Source organism: Oncorhynchus tshawytscha, linkage group LG20, assembly GCF_018296145.1.
Source record: "Oncorhynchus tshawytscha isolate Ot180627B linkage group LG20, Otsh_v2.0, whole genome shotgun sequence".
NCBI classification, from domain to species: Eukaryota; Metazoa; Chordata; class Actinopteri; order Salmoniformes; family Salmonidae; genus Oncorhynchus; species Oncorhynchus tshawytscha.
In genome coordinates this window covers 40,728,007-40,753,824 of record NC_056448.1, presented here as the reverse complement: position 1 = coordinate 40,753,824, position 25,818 = coordinate 40,728,007, and the positions used below count along the sequence as shown (strand labels likewise).

The 25,818-nt window shown below is 42.8% G+C and overlaps 1 protein-coding gene across 4 annotated transcripts in view; it reads right to left on the bottom strand.

Moving 5' to 3' along the window:
• The window catches only part of nrg1 (neuregulin 1), a 155,328-nt gene extending 145,279 nt beyond the window's left edge, over nt 1-10,049 (bottom strand). For all 4 annotated transcript variants that reach the window (XM_042302664.1, XM_042302665.1, XM_042302663.1 and 1 more), the window contains exon 1: nt 9,388-10,049. In XM_042302664.1, the coding sequence (XP_042158598.1) occupies nt 9,388-9,976 (589 nt within the window). In that variant the 5' untranslated portion in view covers nt 9,977-10,049. The remainder of the gene's footprint in view (nt 1-9,387) is intronic.
• Between the last annotated feature and the right edge of the window lie 15,769 nt (nt 10,050-25,818).

Sequence of the window (25,818 nt, the reverse complement as noted above, 5' to 3'; positions counted from 1 at the left end):
TCATGTGCAATGTGTCATGAAGAATACTAAAGCAGTTAGTTGCATGTCATGAAAAATTTACAAAAACAACATAGTGGCAATGGTTTATGGTGGAGACTGGTTCATACCAACAGAAAACAAAGTCAGATGTATTGTCAAAAAATCTAATTATGAAAGCGTTCTCTAAATAGGCACCAACATTTTCTCAGAATCAGCAGAAATCCACAGTTCACCGTGTACTGGGCATTAACCTCAAATTGGATTTGATTAATTCATTCTCGAACTGCTGCGATGTCTGAAATTGAGCATTTGATTAGAAAAACAGTATTTTGTGGCTCACAAAATAGAGTCGATAATCCCACATTATTCAGAGTGCTTTCTCTCATGCACATATTTCTTTAAAATCCTATTCTCACATTCCTATTGGCATCAAGAAAAACTAACTACAGTACAGTAGCTGTAACCTATTCCTAGAAAGTCCATAAGCACTTAGTCATTTATCAATTGACAACACTTTTGTAGGATGTCACTTTTACTGCAAGATTTCATTGGGATTGAACAGTCAAATGTGGGACAAATTGTGAGCCATTCTGTGTAAATGTGGAATTATGGGATAATCTGTCCCAGAACATGGGGGGATTATAACTACATCTCAGTCTAACCTGTCAATAATATAGGACCTCTCAGTCCAAATGCTTACTTCCCTAACCTCAAAATAGGCCGGAGTGATTTATGATGATCTCTGGGTTGGATCTTAGAAGACTTCTTTTTGATTCTGTCAGCTCATATTTGGGAGTTGATGTGACAAAACATGAGCAATCAGTCATAGATGTGCAGGGCATGACTCTCTATGTTAGGCTTTGAGAATAAGACATTACTTTTGTCTTAAGTTTGTACTCAAGTTTTGTCTTAATAATAATTCTGTAAACTAACAGTGTGTCAATAAAATAACATAATAAGAAAATCCCCATCCGAATGTGTCAGTTTAAACTAGAGATATCTGCACGGGCTGTGTTTCAATCCGCAGCATCCTCCGATGTCGGTCTTCCGCAGCTGCGCTGGAAGGTGACCGAGCTACGGTGGTGTTTGTCTGACCATTAAACAACCGAGAAAATCTGTCTTCTCACAAAAATGAACCGTTTGGGCTACAAACTAATACCCCACTATGGAAAGGGGAGATTCTCACAACACAATGGTGTTCTGTTTTGCTCTATGACCCCCACCAGTGTCACGGGACTCGTCTGAAGTTAACCGGTGCCGGTTTATAAAAATGAATGGAAGTATGGAGGTAGTTTTGTGCCAACCCAAAAAAAGGGGTTAAATATGTGTCCAAAAAACAAAAAATATTTCCTTAGCTTTCTTATTTCTCGTAGATATAGGAAAGACACTTCAAAACCTTATTCCTTATGATTTATTTTTTGACTGTGTGTTTTGCCCATTTATGAATATGAGCTATAGGAGTAAAGGCCAAATTCGATATTTGATCAAATAATTTTTTTATATATATTTTTCATACCTACAGGGGCCCTAAAATTCTAAATCAAATAGCTAAATGATCCTTGGCATGACCATCTTTAAACAATTCTATATGATAGTTTAGTAGAACACCCTCCCTCCAAAGGTTTAGACGTTTAGAGGTTTTTAAGAGTGTTATCACACTTGGTCCCTTTCAGACAATTTTTGTGAACTCAGTTCAGTTCACTTATTTTTGTTTGTGCAGTGTGAACACTCCAAAAGGATCTCATACCCCTCAAAAGAGCCCCTGAAGCGATCCGAACTGAGACCATCTCGAGAGGTTGTCTGAGTTCGGTTTGCTTGAATTCTGCGGTTCCCTTTTTTAGGGCAATGTGAAAACAAAGCTCCCCAGGTTCACTAGTCATTATTCCCACACACAAACAAGATTACTGCAACACTGTTTCCCCTGCCATAACCCCTCACTCTAGATTACTGCTCTACTGTTTCCCCTGCCATAACCCCTCACTCTAGATTACTGCTCTACTGTTTCCCCTGCCATAACCCCTCACTCTAGATTACTGTAACACTGTTTCCCCTGCCATAACCCCTCATAACCCCTAGATTACTGCAACACTGTTTCCCCTGCCATAACCCCTCACTCTAGATTACTGTAACACTGTTTCCCCTGCCATAACCCCTCACTCTAGATTACTGCTCTAATAACTGATTACTGCCCTGTTTCCCCTGCCATAACCCCTCACTCTAGATTACTGTAACACTGTTTCCCCTGCCATAACCCTTCACTCTAGATTACTGTAACACTGTTTCCCTGCCATAACCCCTCACTCTAGATTACTGCAATACTGTTTCCCCTGCCATAACCCCTCACTCTAGATTACTGTAACACTGTTTCCCCTGCCATAACCCCTCACTCTAGATTACTGTAACACTGTTTCCCCTGCCATAACCCTTCACTCTAGATTACTGTAACACTGTTTCCCCTGCCATAACCCCTCACTCTAGATTACTGTAACACTGTTTCCCCTGCCATAACCCCTCACTCTAGATTACTGTAACACTGTTTCCCCTGCCATAACCCCTCACTCTAGATTACTGTAACACTGTTTCCCCTGCCATAACCCCTCACTCTAGATTACTGCACTGTTTCCCCTGCCATAACTACTGTTTCCACTGTTTCTGCCATAACCCCTCACTCTAGATTACTGCAACACTGTTTCCCCTGCCATAACCCCTCACTCTAGATTACTGCTCACTGTTTCCCCTGCCATAACCCCTCACTCTAGATTACTGCAACACTGTTTCCCCTGCCATAACCCCTCACTCTAGATTACTGTAACACTGTTTCCCCTGCCATAACCCCTCACTCTAGATTACTCACTGTTTCCCCTGCCATAACCCCTCACTCTAGATTACTGTAACACTGTTTCCCCTGCCATAACCCTTCACTCTAGATTACTGCAACACTGTTTCCCCTGCCATAACCCCTCACTCTAGATTACTGTAACACTGTTTCCCCTGCCATAACCCTTCACTCTAGATTACTGTAACACTGTTTCCCCTGCCATAACCCCTCACTCTAGATTACTGTAACTGTACTGTTTCCCCTGCCATAACCCTTCACTCTAGATTACTGTAACACTGTTTCCCCTGCCATAACCCCTCACTCTAGATTACTGTAACACTGTTTCCCCTGCCATAACCCTTCACTCTAGATTACTGTAACACTGTTTCCCTGCCATAACCCCTCACTCTAGATTACTGTAACACTGTTTCCCCTGCCATAACCCTTCACTCTAGATTACTGTAACACTGTTTCCCCTGCCATAACCCTTCACTCTAGATTACTGTAACACTGTTTCCCCTGCCATAACCCCTCACTCTAGATTACTACAACACTGTTTCCCCTGCCATAACCCTTCACTCTAGATTACTACAACACTGTTTCCCCTGCCATAACCCCTCACTCTAGATTACTACAACACTGTTTCCCCTGCCATAACCCCTCACTCTAGATTACTACAACACTGTTTCCCCTGCCATAACCCCTCACTCTAGATTACTACAACACTGTTTCCCCTGCCATAACCCTTCACTCTAGATTACTACAACACTGTTTCCCCTGCCATAACCCTTCACTCTAGATTACTGTAACACTGTTTCCCCTGCCATAACCCCTCACTCTAGATTACTGTAACACTGTTTCCCCTGCCATAACCCCTCACTCTAGATTACTGCAATACTGTTTCCCTGCCTTAACCCTCACTCTAGATTACTGTAACACTGTTTCCCCTGCCATAACCCTTCACTCTAGATTACTGTAACACTGTTTCCCCTGCCATAACCCTTCACTCTAGATTACTGTAACACTGTTTCCCCTGCCATAACCCTTCACTCTAGATTACTGTAACACTGTTTCCCCTGCCATAACCCTTCACTCTAGATTACTGTAACACTGTTTCCCCTGCCATAACCCTTCACTCTAGATTACTGTAACACTGTTTCCCCTGCCATAACCCTTCACTCTAGATTACTGTAACACTGTTTCCCCTGCCATAACCCCTCACTCTAGATTACTGCAATACTGTTTCCCCTGCCTTAACCCCTCACTCTAGATTACTGTAACACTGTTTCCCCTGCCATAACCCCTCACTCTAGATTACTGTAACACTGTTTCCCCTGCCATAACCCCTCACTCTAGATTACTACAACACTGTTTCCCCTGCCATAACCCTTCACTCTAGATTACTGTAACACTGTTTCCCCTGCCATAACCCTTCACTCTAGATTACTGTAACACTGTTTCCCCTGCCATAACCCCTCACTCTAGATTACTGTAACACTGTTTCCCCTGCCATAACCCCTCACTCTAGATTACTACAACACTGTTTCCCCTGCCAACACTGTTTCCCCTGCCAACCCTTCACTCTAGATTACTAAACACTGTTTCCCTCCTCTAGCTGCAATATAACCCTTCACCTTCACTCTAGATTACTGTAACACTGTTTCCCCTGCCATAACCCCTCACTCTAGATTACTGCAATACTGTTTCCCCTGCCATAACCCTTCACTCTAGATTACTGCAATACTGTTTCCCCTGCCATAACCCCTCACTCTAGATTACTACAATACTGTTTCCCCTGCCATAACCCCTCACTCTAGATTACTGCAATACTGTTTCCCCTGCCATAACCCCTCACTCACATTGGTGCCATAAAATAGATAAGATGATATGTAGGGGCGTATTCATTACACCAATTCTTGATTTTGATTTGATTTGATTTCTCTTGCAAAACGTTTCTTAGAAGGAAGCAGACGGAACAAAACAGGGAAGAACCGACCTGAATTTGTCCAATAGAAACTCTGGTTTTATTTGACCGTTTGGCTAATGATTATACCTCAGGTTCGTGGAAAAAACGTGTGCAATTTTCTTTATACTGATAAGAGATTGTCAAGAACGCACAGAAAGAAAAAATATATTTTGGGAGTTTTTAGTTCCAATTATTTGTTTGCAATATGTGATCTATAGGCGAGAACTTCATGAGGGTTTGAAGAGTGTGAGAAGACAACAGCATATTAGGTGATAATCACAACACAGGGTACAACATATGTTCTAGTTCTTAAAGGGCCAGTAGCCTACATTTGATCTACAATTTTCAATTACAGCATTATTTAATCTGCAGTTATTCTTCTGCTATTTATTGTTACTAATAATAATGTTAATAGTATCTTCAATTTACAATTATTATGCCTAATATTTTAACTAAATGCAATATATTAGCTATTAAAATGTAAGGACTGAGATTTTGCTTTAAAAAGAGGACTGAGATCAGTTATTTTAAAGAGGACTATATGTGAAAACACCCTGAGTTGTACTCACAGTTCTGCATGTTGCTGCCACTAGTACAGTGTTCTGTTAAAAAAACATAAGAACTAAATGATCTTTCTCCCTCTCTCCCTCTTGTAAAGCCTTGCTACAGTATCCCTAAACAGAATGTCTAGCATGTTGTTTTATTTCATTTCCTGATTATATGAGAACTAGCCTAGATTCTTAGGGGAATCAAACTTGCAGAAGCCTTTAATTATACACTTCAACAGTCTACAATGTATTTTCTGCATAAACACTGGATTTACAATTACTTTGTGGGTCAGTTATATTATTTACCCCAACAGAACAATACAATAATTGTTTCAGCACTGCTCGACTATCTAATAATCCCCCCAAAATCAACTGTTGTATTACAACACGAGCCTAGCTCTAGGTGCCTGTAGTGTTTCATATAATGCAGCATTGATTGTGCACCTCGAACAATGTCCTCCACACTCTGGGAATGATTTTCTTCAATCTGTGAAGTAGTAAGTCACATGACTCAACAAAGTACACGTTCTATCACACAGGAGGTTGGTGGCTCGTAGTAATGGCTGGAGCGGAATCTGTGGAATGGTATCAAATCCACCAGACACATGGCTTCCGTGTGTTTGATGCCATTCCATTGCTTCGTTCGGCCGTTATTATGAACCGTCCTCCCCTCAGCAGCCTCCTGTGTTCTAGCGTCTTTTCAGAAGACTCTTATTTCGTTCAAGCATCACAGATCTATTCTATCATTGTCCCCATTATCAAGCAAATGAGCTGGAACTGTCCGCTGTCGGAAAGATCCAAATTTGTCATTCCCGAGGGAGGCGTGGCTTTCTGCAATCAATCAGTCCTGGAAACATTGTTTAAAGAGTAGAAACATCACATGATTGGGTCTAAATAGTAAATTCACAAGAATTTACCAAGACCCTGCAAAGCATAAACGGTTCCCTCTCTGAAAGGGGACTCATACAACTGCCTTTACAATAACGTTAGTGCAGTGTGGTTGCACAGTCTGAAAGAACTGTTCTTCGCATTGAGCCATTTACTGTCTCTTGAGATGGGTAAAAAGAGTTCTCACAACAGGAATGCAGGCATTGTTTATTTCGACACCGATGCCCTTTCCCCCCCCAACTAAACACAGTCACCACTAAAACCGGGACAGCAACAGACAATGAACACAGTGAGGTTATCCTCTAGGCCTGTGAGCTGAAGCTAAGCACATTACATTGAGTCTCTGTCAAATAGCCGGTTTTGAATCAGGAAACCAATACTTGATCCTGTTCCATCATGTATATCCAGAATGACATTTAGTAGTATGTGCCTCCGTGTAAACTGCCTTCATTATCCCAGCGACCTCTGCTTAGCAATCACTTCAGTAGCTACATTGTATTAATGTACTGTGATCTGACTATACATTTGAATGGTACATCTATTTTTAGTTGAACCTTTATTTAACTACGCAAGTCAGTTAAGAACAAATTATTTTATATATTTATAATGACGACCTACACCGGCCAAACCCAGACAATGCTGGGCCAATTGTGCGCCGCCCTATGGGACTCCCAATCACAGCCGGTTGTGATACAGCCTGGATTTGAACCAGGGTGTCTGTAAAGACACCTCAAGCACTGAGATGCAGTGCCTTAGACGGCTGCACCACTCAGGAGCATTTGCATATCACATGCATTCTCTGAAAATGTGGTCAAAAGCAATGAACAAAGCGTGGGCGTCTATTGAGAAATGGAACAAAACATTTCACATACAGCACTTCAAGGTATTTTATAGAAACCTTCTCTACTTTGATCCTTGTTTTGCTTCAGGACTTGGAACACATGGTCTTTTCATGACAAACTGTGTTTCGCCACCTGAAACCCTTTTTACTACTGTGAGCCACTGCTGTCCCTTCTGTCCAGGGTGGATCCATCCTCACATCATCAGAGTAGCACCTGTCCTCGGGCTGGGGAGGAAATGGACATATGTCCCTTTAGTTCTTCCACGGCACTCTGAGCGTGAACATAGCACCATGGACTATACAGGGCTATGGTGGTCCTGAATGAAAACACACCCATTCTTTACAGGTCATGGAAACCACTATCACTCATTCACTGGATCTACTCTTAGTATAGCATAGGTGTTCTGAAGGGGTTGTCATGTTTGTCATGTTTATCAATCACTAACAGACAAAGAATCTGTACTCATCATTCTGTACCAGCAGTTCCACGAAAGGGACAATCTAGGCTACAGTGCACTGTACTCACAGTACATTGTTGGGTCTCCATGGAGAACTAATGGAATCGGGACTTGGAAAGGAATGTATCAGACATATTTGAGCAATTGTACTAAAGTCTAGTTGAGAGGAAAACGAAAACCAAACATTGAGCTCATGAACAACCCAAAGCTCCTTACAAGAATTATGTATGTGCCCATAGTACATGAAGCAATAGCCTACTTGGAAATTAAGGATTTGATGTGGCTGCAAAAACTGATGCCGAATCCAACACGAGACCTTATCTAACATAGCCTATATGATATAACTGAGTCTATGTTATTTAATTCATACTTTTTTCCTAATCAATACTATTGAAATTGTGCACAATAATGGTCATTTTCCACCCACACGCAGTCAAGCAGTGTGTAGACACTGCAGAATACAGACATGATATTCTCTCTCATTAGTGTTTTGTCACAGAGGAGCGCCACTGGGATGTGTACAAGGACCTCCCTCATTCCAAAATGACAAAAGCATTCCCCTTTATAGATCTTGGGCATTTTACGGCCACTGGATGAATTTGCATCCCAAACGACTGTCACTGTTCATGAACAGTGAGTGCACTTTATGCCCTGGGGATTTGGGTAATGGTCCTCATTGTGAACCTGATAACATTAGTGCACCCCCTCCCCCGGGTAATTATGCTGGCAACCAAAATGGATTATAAAGTCTGTCGACTCCTGAATGTTTGTATTTCCTCTGTGGCATATAAAATAACTGCATCAGTGTACAGACAATATGAGATGTACTAGGTGTGGTTGAATGTGATTAAAGAGTAAGAGATTATCTTCAACATATGCTTATAACACAAGTGTATCACCTTATCTGAAAAGAGAATTGATGTAAGAGAAAATATTGTGAGAGCATGAACTCTTGCCCCCTGAATACCAGTTAACTGAATGGGTTAACTATCAAATAAAAAACGTGATTGTCCCCTTAGACAGAATATGGCCAGTCTAAAATTTTCGAATGACATAGCTAGATTTCCATCCTCAATAAACTTTTATCACAAAACAGATGAGGTGTGCTGCTAAATGTAGCCTACCTGTCCACTGGGCAAAAAAACGATCGTTTCCACATAATTTCAGCCCAAAAAATGCAATGTGATGAAGTTAAATCAACGTAGAAGACTGATTGGATTTGCAAAAAGCCAAGAACATAAGGGATTTTTTTTTTACCCAACATTTAACCAAAATTCTATGACAGGGTGACAATTTTTGGTTTATTTCACGTTGAAGTCACGTTAGTTGTTAACTCAACCAAATGTAAATGAAAACTAGACGTGAACTGACGTCTGTGCCCCCCACCCCCGTTTAGCAACGGAAGTTGGAATTCCCAGTCAATGAACATTCAGCACCACCGCGTGTAGAGAGCTCCCGAGGTATCGCGACATTGACACATCTGGGTGAGCCCGCCCGGTAAACACCGCTCTCTCACCTTATGGCTTGTCATCTCATGACGCCCATTTAGCCTACATGCCTAATCATGCATGCCCTTAGTGACCAAAGTCATTTTGGATATGACAATATGACATTCTTTGGCTACGTTCCAATATTTAACTTTATCCAGAGCTCACTGCAGCTGCCCCAATTCGCCTTGAGTGAAATGTATGGACACAATTGGGCTGTCAATGTCATGCTTTAAAGTTGTAAAATTGTCCGAAATTATCATTTATGAGGGTTTGGCCGTGCATCACAGGGTCATACGCCCTATCTGTCTGAACACACATTTTGAAATGACATTTTGTCAGATTATGGACCAGCAGAAAGTTCCACGTTATTAGCAGAGTGGGCTATCACCCTGCACTTACCACATTCTTGGCAGAGCACTTTGCTGACATCCTTTCGGACAGCTCGCCGCGTCTCGACAGGTGGGAAAACGGCGTGGAACACCGAGGTGTCATTCGTGGGTTCCATGAAAAACATGTATCTTGTGTCTTTAGTCAATGTCAAACAGTTATCACCCCGGTTCCAGACAATAGAAACGACAGAATCCTTCTCGAGCCCTCCCGCTTTTACTTCCCATACTTGATGGACCCTTATCCTAACCTGGTATGGTTCCGACTCTGACGTCCTGTTTGGCACAGACTCTGACGACAAATCAACTTCTCCTTTCATTCTCTGGACCGCGCTCTCATTCCGTGTACCACCAGCTCTTTGATTGAGTAGCTTTTCCCGCTCTCGTCGGTTGATATCTCTCTTGCGCCCGTCTTCTTGAAGCTTTCCCTCAAACACAACTCTAGACCGGTGCACCAACTCCTGCAGCGGAGCCACGGGAGAGGGGTTATTACAAGTCAGCCCACAGAGCCCTCCATGCGGAGAGATGGAAAAGGACACAAAAATCCCACAAACAACCGAAATAGTGAATGAACTCTGTCCGGTCGCAAGGTATGTCCTCATTGCGACGGAGGTAAGTGGGACTTAAAAGGCTGAATGAGGCGCGCAGGTAAGAAAGGAACATTTGACTAAGCTCTGATGGTGAAAGCAAGTGTGATCCGTCTGAAGCCCGCAGTTGCTGCTACAGTAAACTACAAGATGAGAGGGGCGGAGTTGGTAATGGGAAAGGCTCTTACTGTGCCATGTGTGTGAGAGGATTTCCTCCCTTGACACCAATTGCTGCTGTTTGTGCATTAGGCATGCAAGATTTGCACCAAATTAAATGTAGAAGATAAAAATCCTGAGGTTGTGATTGTTTGTCTTTATTGGAAATTGATGTGCTTGATTTGATTTTGATTGATATGGCATTCTTAAATTAGACTGATTTTTGCAAGCTTATTTTTCTTAGTATGCATTGTTATCATGAATCATGAACACAAAATGTGAGATAAATAGGCTACAATCAATTTAAAGCACTTCAGACTATGAGGAATAAACCTATTACATTCAAGCCTTTTTGTAGCATAATCACAACTGAGAGTGACTTATGGGTTGTTTTCCTGTGGAACAGCAAGATATGAATTCCCTTTAGAGCAACAACAAAATGGCTACATAAAAACAATTTATTTGGATGAAACCCAATAGTCTGATCCTGGATTACTTGGTGTGAACCCAGGACTGGTCAGTAGCTTATCCAAACTGAGAATGTTGTGGAGAACTTTTGCCAACAATGGATTCAAAGTCATTTGCCCCCAATTTACTTACAGTTTCCCTGCTCATATAACAGTCACACAGCAAGACAGATTTGTGTTTTCTAACCATGAGGCTTATTTCATTCAGCGATAACAATTGCAGGCAACAGATTTGCTACACAATATTGTGACTCTCAATGGCAAAGTTAATCACCATCTCCTAAAACCAGTTCATTTGAGCTGCTTGTTTCCACCTCTGTGATGCCCCAGGTCTCCATTTGGTGACTGTTGTCCTATCGGTTGCCTCTAGAATATCATGTTCCCTATCCTGGCTAGAATCTCTAGTCTGTTGTGGTTCCCATCGTTGTGGAGGGGCCTGATGGGTAATGGCACAATCCATGAGCAACACCTGCAGGGGTCTGTCCACTGTGTCCAGGACACACGGCCTGTGGTTAGTCACCCACTTGGCTCATTCCTTGGCATGACAGCCCCAGCCCTATAACATATCCTTGCCACAGCCACAACAGGCCCTGCCTGGACAGCTGCACATGAGAGGGGCGCCTATGGCCTGGAGGCCAGCCTGCCAGGAGCCTGCCTTCCACCTGCTTGAGAGCCATTGCCCAGCTACTTAACCCACCCTGGCCTGCTGCATTGATCTGGCACGTCCCACTGTGGGCACATATGACACATCCAGCACAGCTGTCTCGCTTCTTCGCACAAGTCACTCCTTCTCTATCTCTCGCACACAAATACAAACTCAGATCCTCTAAAACTTAAAGTAGAACGGCAGGGACCTGAACCTTCAAAGTACAGATGGAGAATAATATGTATCTTTGTATAGCCTTCATGAGGATTTCTGTCAACGTTGTACATTTATCCTGGTTAGTAGATCATTTCCAAGGCATCCAATTTTGGTTTTGATAGATGCATGTTTCATCAGGATATGAATGAACCCTTGGCCCGGGAATTGAGAGTGAATGGCCAAAACGGCACCCTATTCCCTATCTAGTGCCCTACTTTTGACCAGGGCCCCAGTCTAAAGTAATGCACTATGTAGGGAATAGGGTGTTACTTCGGACAGTCACACAAACCAACTACAGTCTCAGGCCTCATCTCTCCTCACTGACAGGTTGTCAATGAAGAGGTGTGTCATAATTACCAGGATCAAATTCGTCATGCCAAGCCTGCTGGAGGTACAGCAGTAATCTAAATAGAAGTTCTAGAACTGTACAAAATATGTACAAAAGTTTTATGTTGCTGTGTTAGTTCAATGTTGCTGTGTTAGTTCAATGTTGGAGTTACAGTTTCATATTGCTGTGTTAGTTCAATGTTGCTGTGTTAGTTCAATGTTGCTGTGTTAGTTCAATGTTGCTGTTACAGTTTCATGTTGCTGTTACAGTTTCATGGTGCTGTGTTAGTTCAATGTTGCTGTTACAGTTTCATGTTGTTGTGTTAGTTAAATGTTGCAGCTACAGTTTCATTTTTTATTTATTTAACCTTTATTTAAATAGGCAAGTAAGTTAAGAACAAATTCTTATTTACAATGATGGCCTACCCCGGCCAAACCCTAACCCGGACGAAGCTAGACCAATTATGCACCACCCTATGGGACTCCCAATCACAGCTGGTTGTTATACAGCCTGGAATCGAACCAGGGTCTGTAGTGACGCCTTTAGCACTGAAATACAGTGCCTTAGACCGCTTCGCCACTTGGGAGTGGAACCCAGTGTGGTCATCTGCTGCAATAGCCCATCCGTGACAAGGATCGACAAGTTGTGCGTTCCAAGATGCTGTTCTGCACAAAACTGTTGTACTGCACCCTTATTTATCTGTTTCTGGCCTGCCTGTTAGCTTGCACGGTTCTTGCCATCCTCCTTTGACCTCTCTCATCAACAAGCCGTTTTCGCCCACAGGACTGCTGCTGACTGGATGTTGTTTGTTTGTCACACCGTTCTCTGTAAACCATAGACAGTGTCACACGTAAAAAGCCGAGTAGGACAAGCTGTTTCTGAGATACTGGATCCGGCTCGCCTGGCAGCGACGATCATATCACGCTCCAAGTCACTTAGGTCACTTGTTTTGCCTATTCTAACGTTCAAACTAACAGTAACTGAATGCCTCGATGCCTGTCTGCCTGCTTTATAAAACAAGCCACGGCCACGTGACTCACTGTCTGTAGGAGTGAACCATTTTCATGAAAGTGGTGGTGCACCTAATAAACTGGCTGGGGAGTGTACAATTAATCTACACAAAATACTCCTTAATGACAAAGCGGATTTTTTTTATTTTTTGCAAATGTATTAAAAATAAAAAACAGAAATGCCTTATTTACATAAGTATTCAGACCCTTTGCTATGAGACTCGAAATTGTAGCTAAGGTGAATCCTCTTTCCATTGATCATCCTTGAGATGTTTCTACAACTTGATTGGAGTCCACCTGTTGTAAATTCAATTGATTGGACATGATTTGGAAAGGCATACACCTGTCTATATAAGGTCCCACAGTTGACAGTGCATGACAGTGCATGTCAGAGCAAAAACCAAGCCATGAGGTTGAAGGAATTGCCCGTAGAGCTCTGAGACTGTGAGACTGAGCTCTGAGATTGTGTCAAGGCACAGATCTGGGGAAGGGTACCAAAACATTTCTACAACATTCAAGGTCCCCAAGAACACAATGCCTCCATCATTCTTAAATGGAAGAAGATTGGAACCACCAAGACTCTTACTAGAGCTGGCCACCCAGCCAAACTGAGCAATCAGTGGAGAAGGGCCTTAGTCAGGGAGGTGACCAAGAACCCGATGGTCACTCTGACAGAGCTCCAGAGTTTCTCTGTGGAGATGGGAGAACCTTCTAGAAGGACAACCATCTCTGCAGCATTCCACTAATCAGGCCTTTATGGTAGAGTGGCCAGACGGAAGCCGGAAGCCACTCCTCAGTAAAAGGCAAATGACAGTCCACTTGGAGTTTGCCAAAAGGCACCTAAAGGACTCTCAGATGATGCGAAACATGATTCTCTGGTCTGATGAAAGCAAGATTGAACTCTTTGGCCTGAATGCAAAGCATCACATCTGGAGGAAACCTGGCACCATCCCTACGGTGAAACATGGTGGTGGCAGCATCATACTGTGGGGATATTCTTTAGTGGCAGGGACTGGGAGACTAGTCAGGATCGAGGCAAAGATGAACAGAGAAAAGTACAGAGAGATCCTTGATGAAAACCTGCTCCAGAGCGCTCAGGACCTCAGACTGGGGTGAAGGTTCACCTTCCAACAGGACAATGACCGTAAGCACACTCCCAAGACAACGCAGGAGTGGATTTGGGACAAGTCTCTGAATGGTCTTGAGTGGTCCAGCCAGAGCCCGGACTTGAACTTGATCGAACTTCTCCGAAGAGACCTGAAAATAGCTGTGCAGCGATGCTCCCCATCCAACCTAACAGAGCTTGAGAGGATCTGCAGAGAAGAATGGCACAAACTCCCCAAATACAGGTGAGCCAAGCTTGCAGGGTCATACCCAAGAAGACTCAAGGCTGTAATCACTGCCAAAGGTGCTTCAACAAAGTACTGAGTAAAGGGTCTGAATACTTATGTAAATGTCATATTGTTTTTTTGTTTTTATATACATTTGCAATTTTTTATTTATTTTTTAAACAGTTTGCTTTGTTATTATGGGGTATTGTGTGTAGATTGATGAGGGAAAAACAATTGAATCAATGTTAGAATAAGGCCCTAACCTAAGAAAATGTGGAAAAAGTCAAGGGTTCTGAATACTTTCCGAATGCACTATATATTTGGCCTTGTGTTTTAGATGATTGTCCTGCTGAAAGGTTTTGTCTCCCAGTGTCTGTTGGAAAGCAGACTGAACCAGGTTTTCCTCTGGGATTTTGCCTGTGCTTAGCTCTATTCCGTTTCTTTTTATCCTAAAAAAATTTGTCCTTCCTTGCTAGTCCTTGCTGATGACAAGAAAACCCTTAACATGATGCAGCCACAACCATGCTTAAAAATATGAAGAGTGGTCCTCAGTATTGTGTTGGATTTGCCACCAACATAAACACTTCGTATTCAGGAGATGCAGTACATTTTTTTGCCACATTTTCTGCAGTTTTAGTTTAGTGCCTTATTGCAAACAGGATGTACAGACATTCTCAAACTTGTTGGTAACCCTTCACAAAAAACGAAGAATACACCATTTTCTCTGAAATAACTTGAAACTGACAAAAATAATTGACATCCACCATTTTTTATTCCATATTTAATAGAAATCAGACTTTGCTTTAGACTTTTTATTCAACATAATATTGTAAATAATAAAAAACAAATGAAAATGGCATAAACAAAAATGATGGGACCCTTAACCTAATATTTTGTTGCACAACCTTTAGAGGCAATCACTGCAATCAAACGTTTTCTGTAACTCTCAATGAGACTTCTGCACCTGTTAACAGGTAGTTTGGCCCACTCTTCCTGAGCAAACTGCTCCAGCTGTCTCAGGTTTGATGGGTGCCTTCTCCAGACTGCAAGTTTCAGTTCTTTCCATAGGTGTTCGATATGATTTAGAAATGGACGTACCTTCACCTTGGAGTTCAGCTTGTATCTCTTTGGAAGTCGTTTTTGTTTCTTTTTCTACCATTCACACTATCCTTCTGTTCAATCTGGGGTATATTTTCCTCTTGCGGCCGTGTCCAAGGAGACTGGCTACAGTTCCATGGACCTTAAACTTCTTAATAATATTTGCAACTGTTGTCACAGGAACATCAAGCTGCTTAGAGATGGTATTGTAGCCTTTACCTTTACCATGCTTGTCTATTATTGTCTTTCTGATCTCCTCAGACAAATCTCTCCTTAGCTTTCTCTGGTCCATGTTCAGTGTGGTGCACACAATGATACCAAACAGCACAGTGACTACTTTACTCTGGTCCATGTTCAGTGTGGTGCACACAATGATACCAAACAGCACAGTGACTACTTTACTCTGGTCCATGTTCAGTGTGGTGCACACAATGATACCAAACAGCACAGTGACTACTTTACTCTGGTCCATGTTCAGTGTGGTGCACACAATGATACCAAACAGCACAGTGACTACTTTACTCTGGTCCATGTTCAGTGTGGTGCACACAATGATACCAAACAGCACAGTGACTACTTTACTCTGGTCCATGTTCAGTGTGGTGCACACAATGATACCAAACAGCACAGTGACTACTTTACTCTGGTCCATGTTCAGTGTGGTGCACACAATGATACCAAACAGCACAGTGACTACTTTACTCTGGTCCATGTTCAGTGTGGTGCACACAATGATACCAAACAGCACAGTGACTACTTTACTCTGGTCCATGTTCAGTGTGGTGCACACAATGATACCAAACAGCACAGTGACTACTTTACTCTGGTCCATGTTCAGTGTGGTGCACACAATGATACCAAACAGCACAGTGACTACTTTACTCTGGTCCATGTTCAGTGTGGTGCACACAATGATACCAAACAGCACAGTGACTACTTTACTCTGGTCCATGTTCAGTGTGGTGCACACAATGATACCAAACAGCACAGTGACTACTTTACTCTGGTCCATGTTCAGTGTGGTGCACACAATGATACCAAACAGCACAGTGACTACTTTACTCTGGTCCATGTTCAGTGTGGTGCACACAATGATACCAAACAGCTCAGTGACTACTTTACTCTGGTCCATGTTCAGTGTGGTGCACACAATGATACCAAACAGCACAGTGACTACTTTACTCTGGTCCATGTTCAGTGTGGTGCACACAATGATACCAAACAGCACAGTGACTACTTTACTCCATTTAAATAGGCTGAATGACTGATTACAAGATTGGAGACGTGATACTAATTAAAGAAACAAATTAGTCTGAAATATCACTATAATCCGAGTATTTATCTTTTCTAAGGGGTACCAACAAATGTGTCCAGGCCATTCTAGAATATCTTTGTAGAATAATTCATGTTTTTTTTCACAGTTTCTTTGCTTTATTCTATGGCATACCAAAAGGCATGCAAGTATACATGATAAAATAGCTTTTAATTTCATCACTTTTTTCGAGGAATGAAGCATTATTTCATTGAGCTGTAACGGTACCAATACATTTGAGCAAGTCTGTATGTTCTGGAACATTTTTATTCTTTTCACTAGTATTGTGGCGTAACTACAATGTTGATCCATCCTCAGTTTTCTCCTATCACAGCTATTCAAGTCTAACTGTTTTAGTCCCCATTAGCCTCATGGGGAAATCCCTGAGCGGTTTCCTTCCTCTCCGGCAACTGAGTTAGGCAGGACGCCTACATCTTTCTAGTGACCGGGGGTTTAATTTGTATTTATTTATTTTACCAGGTAAGTTGTCCGAGAACACATTCTCATTTACAGCAACAACCTGGGGAACATTTACAGGGGAGAGGACAAAAGAGACTATTGTAAGCTGGGGTTGATTAGGTGGCCATGATGGTATGAGGGCCAGATTGGGAATTTAGCCAGAACACCAGGGTTAACACCCCTACTCTTACATTAAGTGCCATGGGATCTTTAGTGACCACAGAGAGTCAGGACAACCGTTTAATGTCCCATCCGAAAGACAGCACCCTGCCCTTGGGAATTGGGATGTTTATTTAGACCAGATGAAAGACTGCCGCCTACTGGCCCTCCAACACCACTTCCAGCAGCATCTGGTCTCCCACCCAGGGACCGACCAGAACCAGAGGCACGCCAGCAGTTGCATGCAGGCTGGTATGCTGCTGGCCGGTATGTTGCTGGCCGTTGATACATCATCCAAACTGTAATAAATAACTTCACCATGTGCAAAGGGATATTCAATGTCTGCTTCTTTTTTATTTATCCATCTACCCATAGGTGCCCTTCTTTGCGAGGCATTGGAAAACCTCCCAGGTTTTTGTGGTTGAATCTGTGTTTGAAATTCACTGCTCGACTGATAATTGTATGTGTGGGGTACAGAGATGAGGTAGTCATTCAAAAAGCATGTTAAACACTATTATTGCACACAGAGTGAGTCCATGCAATATATGTGAACTTATTTAGGAGTTGAAAGCTTATCGACTCAAGCAAGACATTGCAGCTTTTCATTTTTAATTCATTAGTAAAAATGTCAAAAAACAATTTTACTTTGCCATTTTGGGGTATTGTGTGTAGAGCATTGACACAAAATCTTAATTAAATCAATGTTTAACACAAAAAAATGTGGTATAAGTCAAAGGGTGTGAATACTTTCTGAAGGCACAGTAATAGTAATGTAATTTTAAGTTTACTATAAAATAGAGTAGATAGCTACAGTAGATAACATACAGGATGTTGGTTTAGTAAAAACTGCTGTACATACAGTAGATTACTTGTTTGTTTAGGTTGGTCTGCCCTCAGGATTTGATTGTGAATAATACAAAGTAATAATAATTCTCAGTACTTTCCTTTAAACGCTGACCAAATCAGGTTAAGGGCCCAGTAAAAAACGTGATATTCCTGTGTTTTATCTACACTGAACAAAAACATAAATGCAACATGTAAAGTGTAGGTCCCATGTTTCATGAGCTGAAATGAAAGATCTCAGTAATTATCCATACACACAAAAAGCTTATTTCTCCAAAATGTTGGCCACAAATTTGTTTACATTTCTGTTAATGAGCATTTCTCCTTTGGCCAGATAGTCCATCCACCTGACAAGTGTGGCATATCAAAAAGCTGATTAAACAGCATGATCATTACACAGGTGCACATTGGACAATAAAGATGCACTCTAAAATGTGCCGTTGTGTCACACAACACAATACCACAGATGTCTCCAGTTGAGACCATGCAATTGCATTTTATCAATGGTAATTTGAGTGCACAGAAATAGTGTGATGAGATCCTGAGGGCCATTGTTGCACCATTCACCATCACCTCATGTTTCAGCATGATAATGCACAGCCTCATATCAAAAGGATCTGTACACAATTCCTGGAAGCTGAAAATGTCCCAGTTCTTCCATGGCCTGCGTACTAACCAAACATGTCACCCATTTAGCATGTTTGGGATGCTCTGGATAGCGTGTTCCAGTTCCAGCCAATACCCAGAAACTTCCCACAGCCATTGAAGAGGAGTGGGACAACATTCCACAGGCCACAATCAACAGGCCACAATCAACAGCCTGATCAGAGATGTGTCGCGCTGCATGAGGCAAATGGTGGTCACACCAGACACTGACTGGTTTTCTGATCCAAGCCCCTACTTTTTAAATATATTTTTTTAAAAGGTATCTGTGACCAACAGATGCAGATCTGTATTCTCCGTCATGTGAAATCCATAGATTAGGGCCTAATGAATTTATTTCAATTGACTGATTTCCTTATATGAACTTTAACCTAGTAAAATCTTTGAAATTGTTGCATTTATATATTTTTGTTCAGTGTATATTTACACACACTGAGGTTGGAATAAAACTGTGAAATTGTTTAAATAATAAGGACATTTTAGTGTAATGAGCTGTTTGAAAAGACCACCTGAAATTTCAACCTGTTTTGGTGGTGGGAGGAAGTTTTGCCCTCCCATGGTGACATCACCATGAAGTGAATTAGTTAATAAACCAATAAGGAAAAGAGTTCCAAACCTCTTTGCCAATGACAGCAAATGTTTAGTTTTCCCCTCCCCACTCAAACCACTCCCAGACAGTCCTAGCTAAATTCTTGCTTAAGAAATTGCTCTTTGCCAAGAAGCAATTTTCTTTTTGACAAATTTAATTGAAAACAATCACAGTAAGGTAACTGTGTAACTGTTACCCAGAAATGATTTGATAATGAGGTCAAAACTGCTGCATTGGACCTTTAAGTAGCTACCCTGTTAGAGCAAAGCACTGGTCCATCATCAAAATTAAATATACAGTGCCTAGGTTTGTAAAAACCTGTTTTCGGCTTGTCATTATGGGGTATAGTGTGTAGATTGATGAGGGGAAAAATAAAGATTTAATCCATTTTAGAATAAGGCTGTAACAGATCAAAATGTGGAAAAGGTCAAAGGGTGTGAATACTTTCTGAAAGCACTGTATACTTCCAGCCAGGTAAGATGTTTCCTCACTACTGAAAATGTAGTGAAATGCCACAATATGAACACCTATGATGTTCTTGCACCCCTGTGTGTGTACATATTTGACACACACACACACACACACACACACACACACACATTTGGTGGAGGGGCAGTAGGCTGATACTGAAAAGGCCTAGTGTCTTTATTGCAGCGCTGTTAAATTGGTTGCCAAGTTACCCACAGAGACAAATTTAACCAGTTAGGTTCAAAAACTTTCAAAGATAATTCGTAAAAATCCAAATAACTTCACAGATCTTCATTGTAAAGGGTTTAAACACGGTTTCCCATGCAGATGTGGCCAGGGCAATAAATTGCAATGTCCGTACTGAGACAGAGAGGCTGGACTGAGGGCTTGTAGGCCTGTTGTAAGGCAGGTCCTCACCAGACATCACCAGCAATAACGTCATCTATGGGCACAAACCCACCGTCGCTGGACCAGACAGGACTGGCAAAGAGTGCTCTTCACTCGCGGTTTTGTCTCACCAGGGCTGATGTTCGGATTAAAGTTTATCATCAAAGGAATGAGCGTTACACCGAGGCCTGTACTCTGGAGCGGGATCGATTTAGTCTGGGGCGGTGTGTCACAGCATCTGACTGAACTTGTTGTCATTGTAGGCAATCTCAATGCTGTCCATTACAGGGAAGACATCCTCCTCCCTTATGTGGTACCCTTCCTGCAGGCTCATCCTGACATGACCCTCCAGCATGACAATGCCACCAGCCATACTCCTCGTTCTGTGCGTGATTTCCTGCAAGACAGGAATGTCAGTGTTCTGCCATGGCCAGCGAAGAGCCCGGATCTGTTGAGACCTGTTGGATCGGAGGGTGAGGCTAGTGCCATTCCCCCCAGAAATGTCCAGAAATGTATAGGTGCCTTGGTGGAAGAGTGGGGTAACATCTCACAACAAGAACTTGCAAATCTGGTGCAGTCCATTAGGAGATGCACTGCAGTCCTTAATGCAGCTGGTGGCCACACCAGATACTGACTGTTACTTTTGATTTTGACCCCCTTTGTTCAGGGAAGAAATCAACTGTGGGAGCAATTATTAGGAAATGGAAGACATACAAGACCACTGATAATCTCCCTCGATCTGGGGCTCCACGCAAGATCTCACCCCGTGGGGTCAAAATGATTTAAGAACAGTGAGCAAAAATCCCAGAACCACACGGGGGGGGGGGGCCTAGTGAATGACCTGCAGAGAGCTGGGACCAAAGTAACAAAGCCTACCATCAGTAACACACTATGCCACCAGGGACTCAAATCCTGCAGTGCCGACGTGTCCCCCTGCTTAAGCCAGTATATGTCCAGGCCCGCCTGAAGTTTGCTAGAGAGCATTTGGATGATCCAGAAGAAGTTTGGGAGAATGTCATATGGTCAGATGAAACCAAAATAGAACTATTTGGTAAAAACTCAACTCGTCATGTTTGGAGGACAAAGAATGCTGAGTTGCATCCAAAGAACACCATACCTACTGTGAAGCATGGGGGTGGAAACATCATGCTTTGGAGCTGTTTTCTGCAAAGGGACCAGGACGACTGATCCGTGTAAAGGAAAGAATGTATGGGGCCATGTATCGTGAGATTTTGAGTGAAAACTTCCTTCCATCAGCAAGGGCATTGAAGATGAAACGTGGCTGGGTCTTTCAACATGACAATGATCCCAAACACACCGCCCGGGCAACGAAGGAGTGGCTTCGTGAGAAGCATTTCAAGGTCCTGGAGTGGCCTAGCCAGTCTCCAGATCTCAACCCCATAGAAAATCTTTTAGAGAGTTGAAAGTCCGTGTTGCCCAGCAACAGCCCCAAAACATCACTGCTCTAGAGGAGATCTGCATGGAGGAATGGGCCAAAATACCAGCAACAGTGTGTGAAAACCTTGTGAAGACTTACAGAAAACGTTTCAAATCAAATCAAATTTATTTATATAGCCCTTCATACATCAGCTGATATCTCAAAGTGCTGTACAGAAACCCAGCCTAAAACCCCAAACAGCAAGCAATGCAGGTGGAGAAGCACGGTGGCTAGGAAAAACTCCCTAGAAAGGCCAAAACCTAGGAAGAAACCTAGAGAGGAACGAGGCTATGTGGGGTGGCCAGTCCTCTTCTGGCTGTGCCGGATGGAGATTATAACAGAACATGGCCAAGATGTTCAAATGTTCATAAATGACCAGAATGGTCGAATAATAATAAGGCAGAACAGTTGAAACTGGAGCAGCAGCACGGCCAGGTGGACTGGGGACAGCAAGAAGTCATCATGTCAGGTAGTCCTGGGGCATGGTCCTAGGGCTCAGGTCCTCCGAGAGAGAGAAAGAAAGAGAGAAGGAGAGAATTAGAGAACGCACACTTAGATTCACACAGGACACCGAATAGGACAGGAGAAGTACTGCAGATATAACAAACTGACCCTAGCCCCCCAACACATAAACTACTGCAGCATAAATACTGGAGGCTGAGACAGGAGGGGTCAGGAGACACTGTGGCCCCATCCGAGGACACCCCGGACAGGGCCAAACAGGAAGGATATAACCCCACCCACTTTGCCAAAGCACAGCCCCCACACCACTAGAGGGATATCTTCAACCACCAACTTACCATCCTGAGACAAGGCTGAGTATAGCCCACAAAGATCTCCGCAACGGCACAACCCAAGGGGGGCACCAACCCAGACAGGATGACCACATCAGTGAATCAACCCACTCAGGTGACGCACCCCTTCCAGGGACGGCATGAGAAAGCCCCAGTAAGCCAGTGACTCAGCCCCTGTAATAGGGTTAGAGGCAGAGAATCCCAGTGGAAAGAGGGGAACCGGCCAGGCAGAGACAGCAAGGGCGGTTCGTTGCTCCAGAGCCTTTCCGTTCACATTCCCACTCCTGGGCCAGACTACACTCAATCATATGACCCACTGAAGAGATGAGTCTTCAGTAAAGACTTAAAGGTTGAGACCGAGTTTGCGTCTCTGACATGGGTAGGCACACCGTTCCAGAAAGCCCTGCCTCCAGCTGTTTGCTTAGAAATTCTAGGGACAATTAGGAGGCCTGCGTCTTGTGACCGTAGCGTACGTGTAGGTATGTACGGCAGGACCAAATCAGAGAGATAGGTAGGAGCAAGCCCATGTAATGCTTTGTAGGTTAGCAGTAAAACCTTGAAATCAGCCCTTGCTTTGACAGGAAGCCAGTGTAGAGAGGCTAGCACTGGAGTAATATGATAAAATTTTTTGGTTCTAGTCAGGATTCTAGCAGCCGTATTTAGCACTAACTGAAGTTTATTTAGTGCTTTATCCGGGTAACCGGAAAGTAGAGCATTGCAGTAGTCTAACCTAGAAGTGACAAAAGCATGGATGAATTTTTCTGCATCATTTTTGGACAGAAAGTTTCTTATTTTTGCAATGTTACGTAGATGGAAAAAAGCTGTCCTTGAAATGGTCTTGATATGTTCTTCAAAAGAGAGATTAGGGTCCAGAGTAACGCCGAGGTCCTTCAGTTTTATTTGAGACGACTGTACAACCATTAAGATTAATTGTCAGATTCAACAGAAGATCTCTTTGTTTCCTGGGACCTAGAACAAGCATCTCTGTTTTGTCCGAGTTTAAAAGTAGAAAGTTTGCAGCCATCCACTTCCTTATGTCTGAAACACATGCTTCTAGCAAGGGCAATTTTGGGGCTTCACCATGTTTCATTGAAATGTACAGCTGTGTGTCATCCGCATAGCAGTGACCTCTGGCATTGCCAACAAAGGGTATATAACAAAGTATTGAGATAAACTTTTGTTATTGACCAAATACTTATTTTCCACCATAATTTGCAAATAAATAAAATCCTACAATGTGAATTCCTGGATTTTGTTTTCTCATTTTGTCTGTTATAGTTGAAGTGTACCTATGATGAAAATTACAGGCCTCTCACATCTTTTTAAGTGGGAGAACTTGCACAATTGGTGGCTGACTAAATATTTTTTTTTCCCCACTGTACCTGCTGGAACGTGTGCTACGGGTGGGAGTTGTTCTCGTGACCAGTGAACTGAGATAAGGCGGACCTTTACCTAGCATAGACTTACAGATGAGCTGGAACCAGTGGGTCTGGCGACGAATATGTAGCGAGGGCCAGCCGACTAGAGCATACAGGTTGCAGTGGTGGGTGGTATAAGGTGATTTGGTAACAAAACAGATGGCACTGTGATAGACTGCATCCAGTTTGCTGAGTAGAGTATTGGGAGCTATTTTGTAGATGACATCGCCAAAGTCGAGGATCGGTAGGATAGTCAGTGAGTGAAGGAGGCTTTGTTGCAAAATAGAAAGCCGATTCTATATTTGATTTTGGATTGGAGATCTGTAATATGAGTCTGGAAGGAGAGTTTACAGTCTAACCAGACACCTAGGTATTTATAGTTGTCCACATATTCTAGGTCGGAACCGTCCAGGGTGGTGATGCTAGTTAGGCGGGCGGATGCAGGCTGCGAACGGTTGAAAAGCATGCATTTGGTTTTACTACCATTTAAAAGCAGTTGGAGGCCACGGAAGGAGTGTTGAGGGCGGTGCAGTTGCCGTACCAGGCGGTGATGCAGCCCGACAGGATGCTCTCCACCGTGCATCTGTAAAAGTTTGAGTGTTTTTTAGGTGACAAGCCAAATTTCTTCAGCCTCCTGAGGTTGAAGAGGCGCAATCTTCACCACGCTGTCTGTGTGGGTGGACCATTTCAGTTTGTCCGTGATGTGTATGCCGAGGAACATAAAACCTTCCACATTCACTAATGTCCCGTCGATGTGGATAGGGGGGTGCTCTCTCTGAGGTTTCCTGAAGTCCACGATCATCTCCTTTGTTTTGTTGACGTTGAGTGCGAGGTTGTTTTCCTGACACCACACTCCCAGGGCCCTCACCTCCTCCCTGTAGGCCGTCTCGTCGTTGTTGGTAATCAAGTCTACCACTGTAGTGTCGTCTGCAAACTTGATGATTGAGTTGGAAGTGTGCATGGCCACGCAGTAATGGGTGAACAGGGAGTACAGGAGAGGGCTGAGAACGCACCCTTGTGGGGCCTCAGTGTTGAGGATCAGGGGGGTGGAGATGTTGTTACTAGAGGTCGACCGACTATGATTTTTCAACGCCGATACCGATTCTTGGAGGACCAAAAAAGGCTGGTACCGATTAATCGGCTGATTTTTAAAATTGATTTGTAATAATGACAATTACAACATGAACGCTTATGAATGAACACTTATTTTAACTTAATATAATACATCAATAAAATCAATTTAGCCTCAAATAAATAATGAAACATGTTCAATTTGGTTTAAATAATGCAAAAACAAAGTGTTGGAGAAGAAAGTAAAAGTGCAATATGTGCCATGTAAGAAAGCTAACGTTTAAGTTCCTTGCTCAGAACATGAGAACATATGAAAGCTGGTGGTTCCTTTTAACATGAGTCTTAAATATTCCCAGGTAAGAAGTTCTAGGTTGTAGTTATTATAGGACTATTTCTCTCAATACCATTTGTATTTCATTAACCTTTGACTATTGGATGTTCTTATAGGCACTTTAGTATTGCCAGTGTAACAGTATAGCTTCCGTCCCTCTCCTCGCCCCTACCTGGGCTCGAACCAGGAACACATTGACAACAGCCACCCTCGAAGCAGCGTTACCCATGCAGAACAAGGGGAACAACCACTCAGTCTCAGAACGAAACACTATTAGCACGCACCCCGCTAACTAGCTAGCCATTTCACATCGGTTACACCAGCCTAATCTCGGGAGTTGATAGGCATGAAGTCATAAACAGCGCAATGCTTGACGCACAACGAAGAGCTGCTGTCAAAACGCACGAAAGTGCTGTTTGAATGAATGCTTACGAGCCTGCTGCTGCCTACCACCGCTCAGTCAGACTGCTCTATCAAATCATAGACTTAATTATAATATAATAACAGAAATACGAGCCGTAGGTCATTAATATGGTCGAATCCGGAAACTATCATTTCGAAAACAAAACGTTTATTATTATCACATATACCCTGACTCTGCCTGCAATGAACGCAAGAGAAGTGACACAATTTCACCTGGGTAATATTGCCTGCTAACCTGGATTTCTTTTAG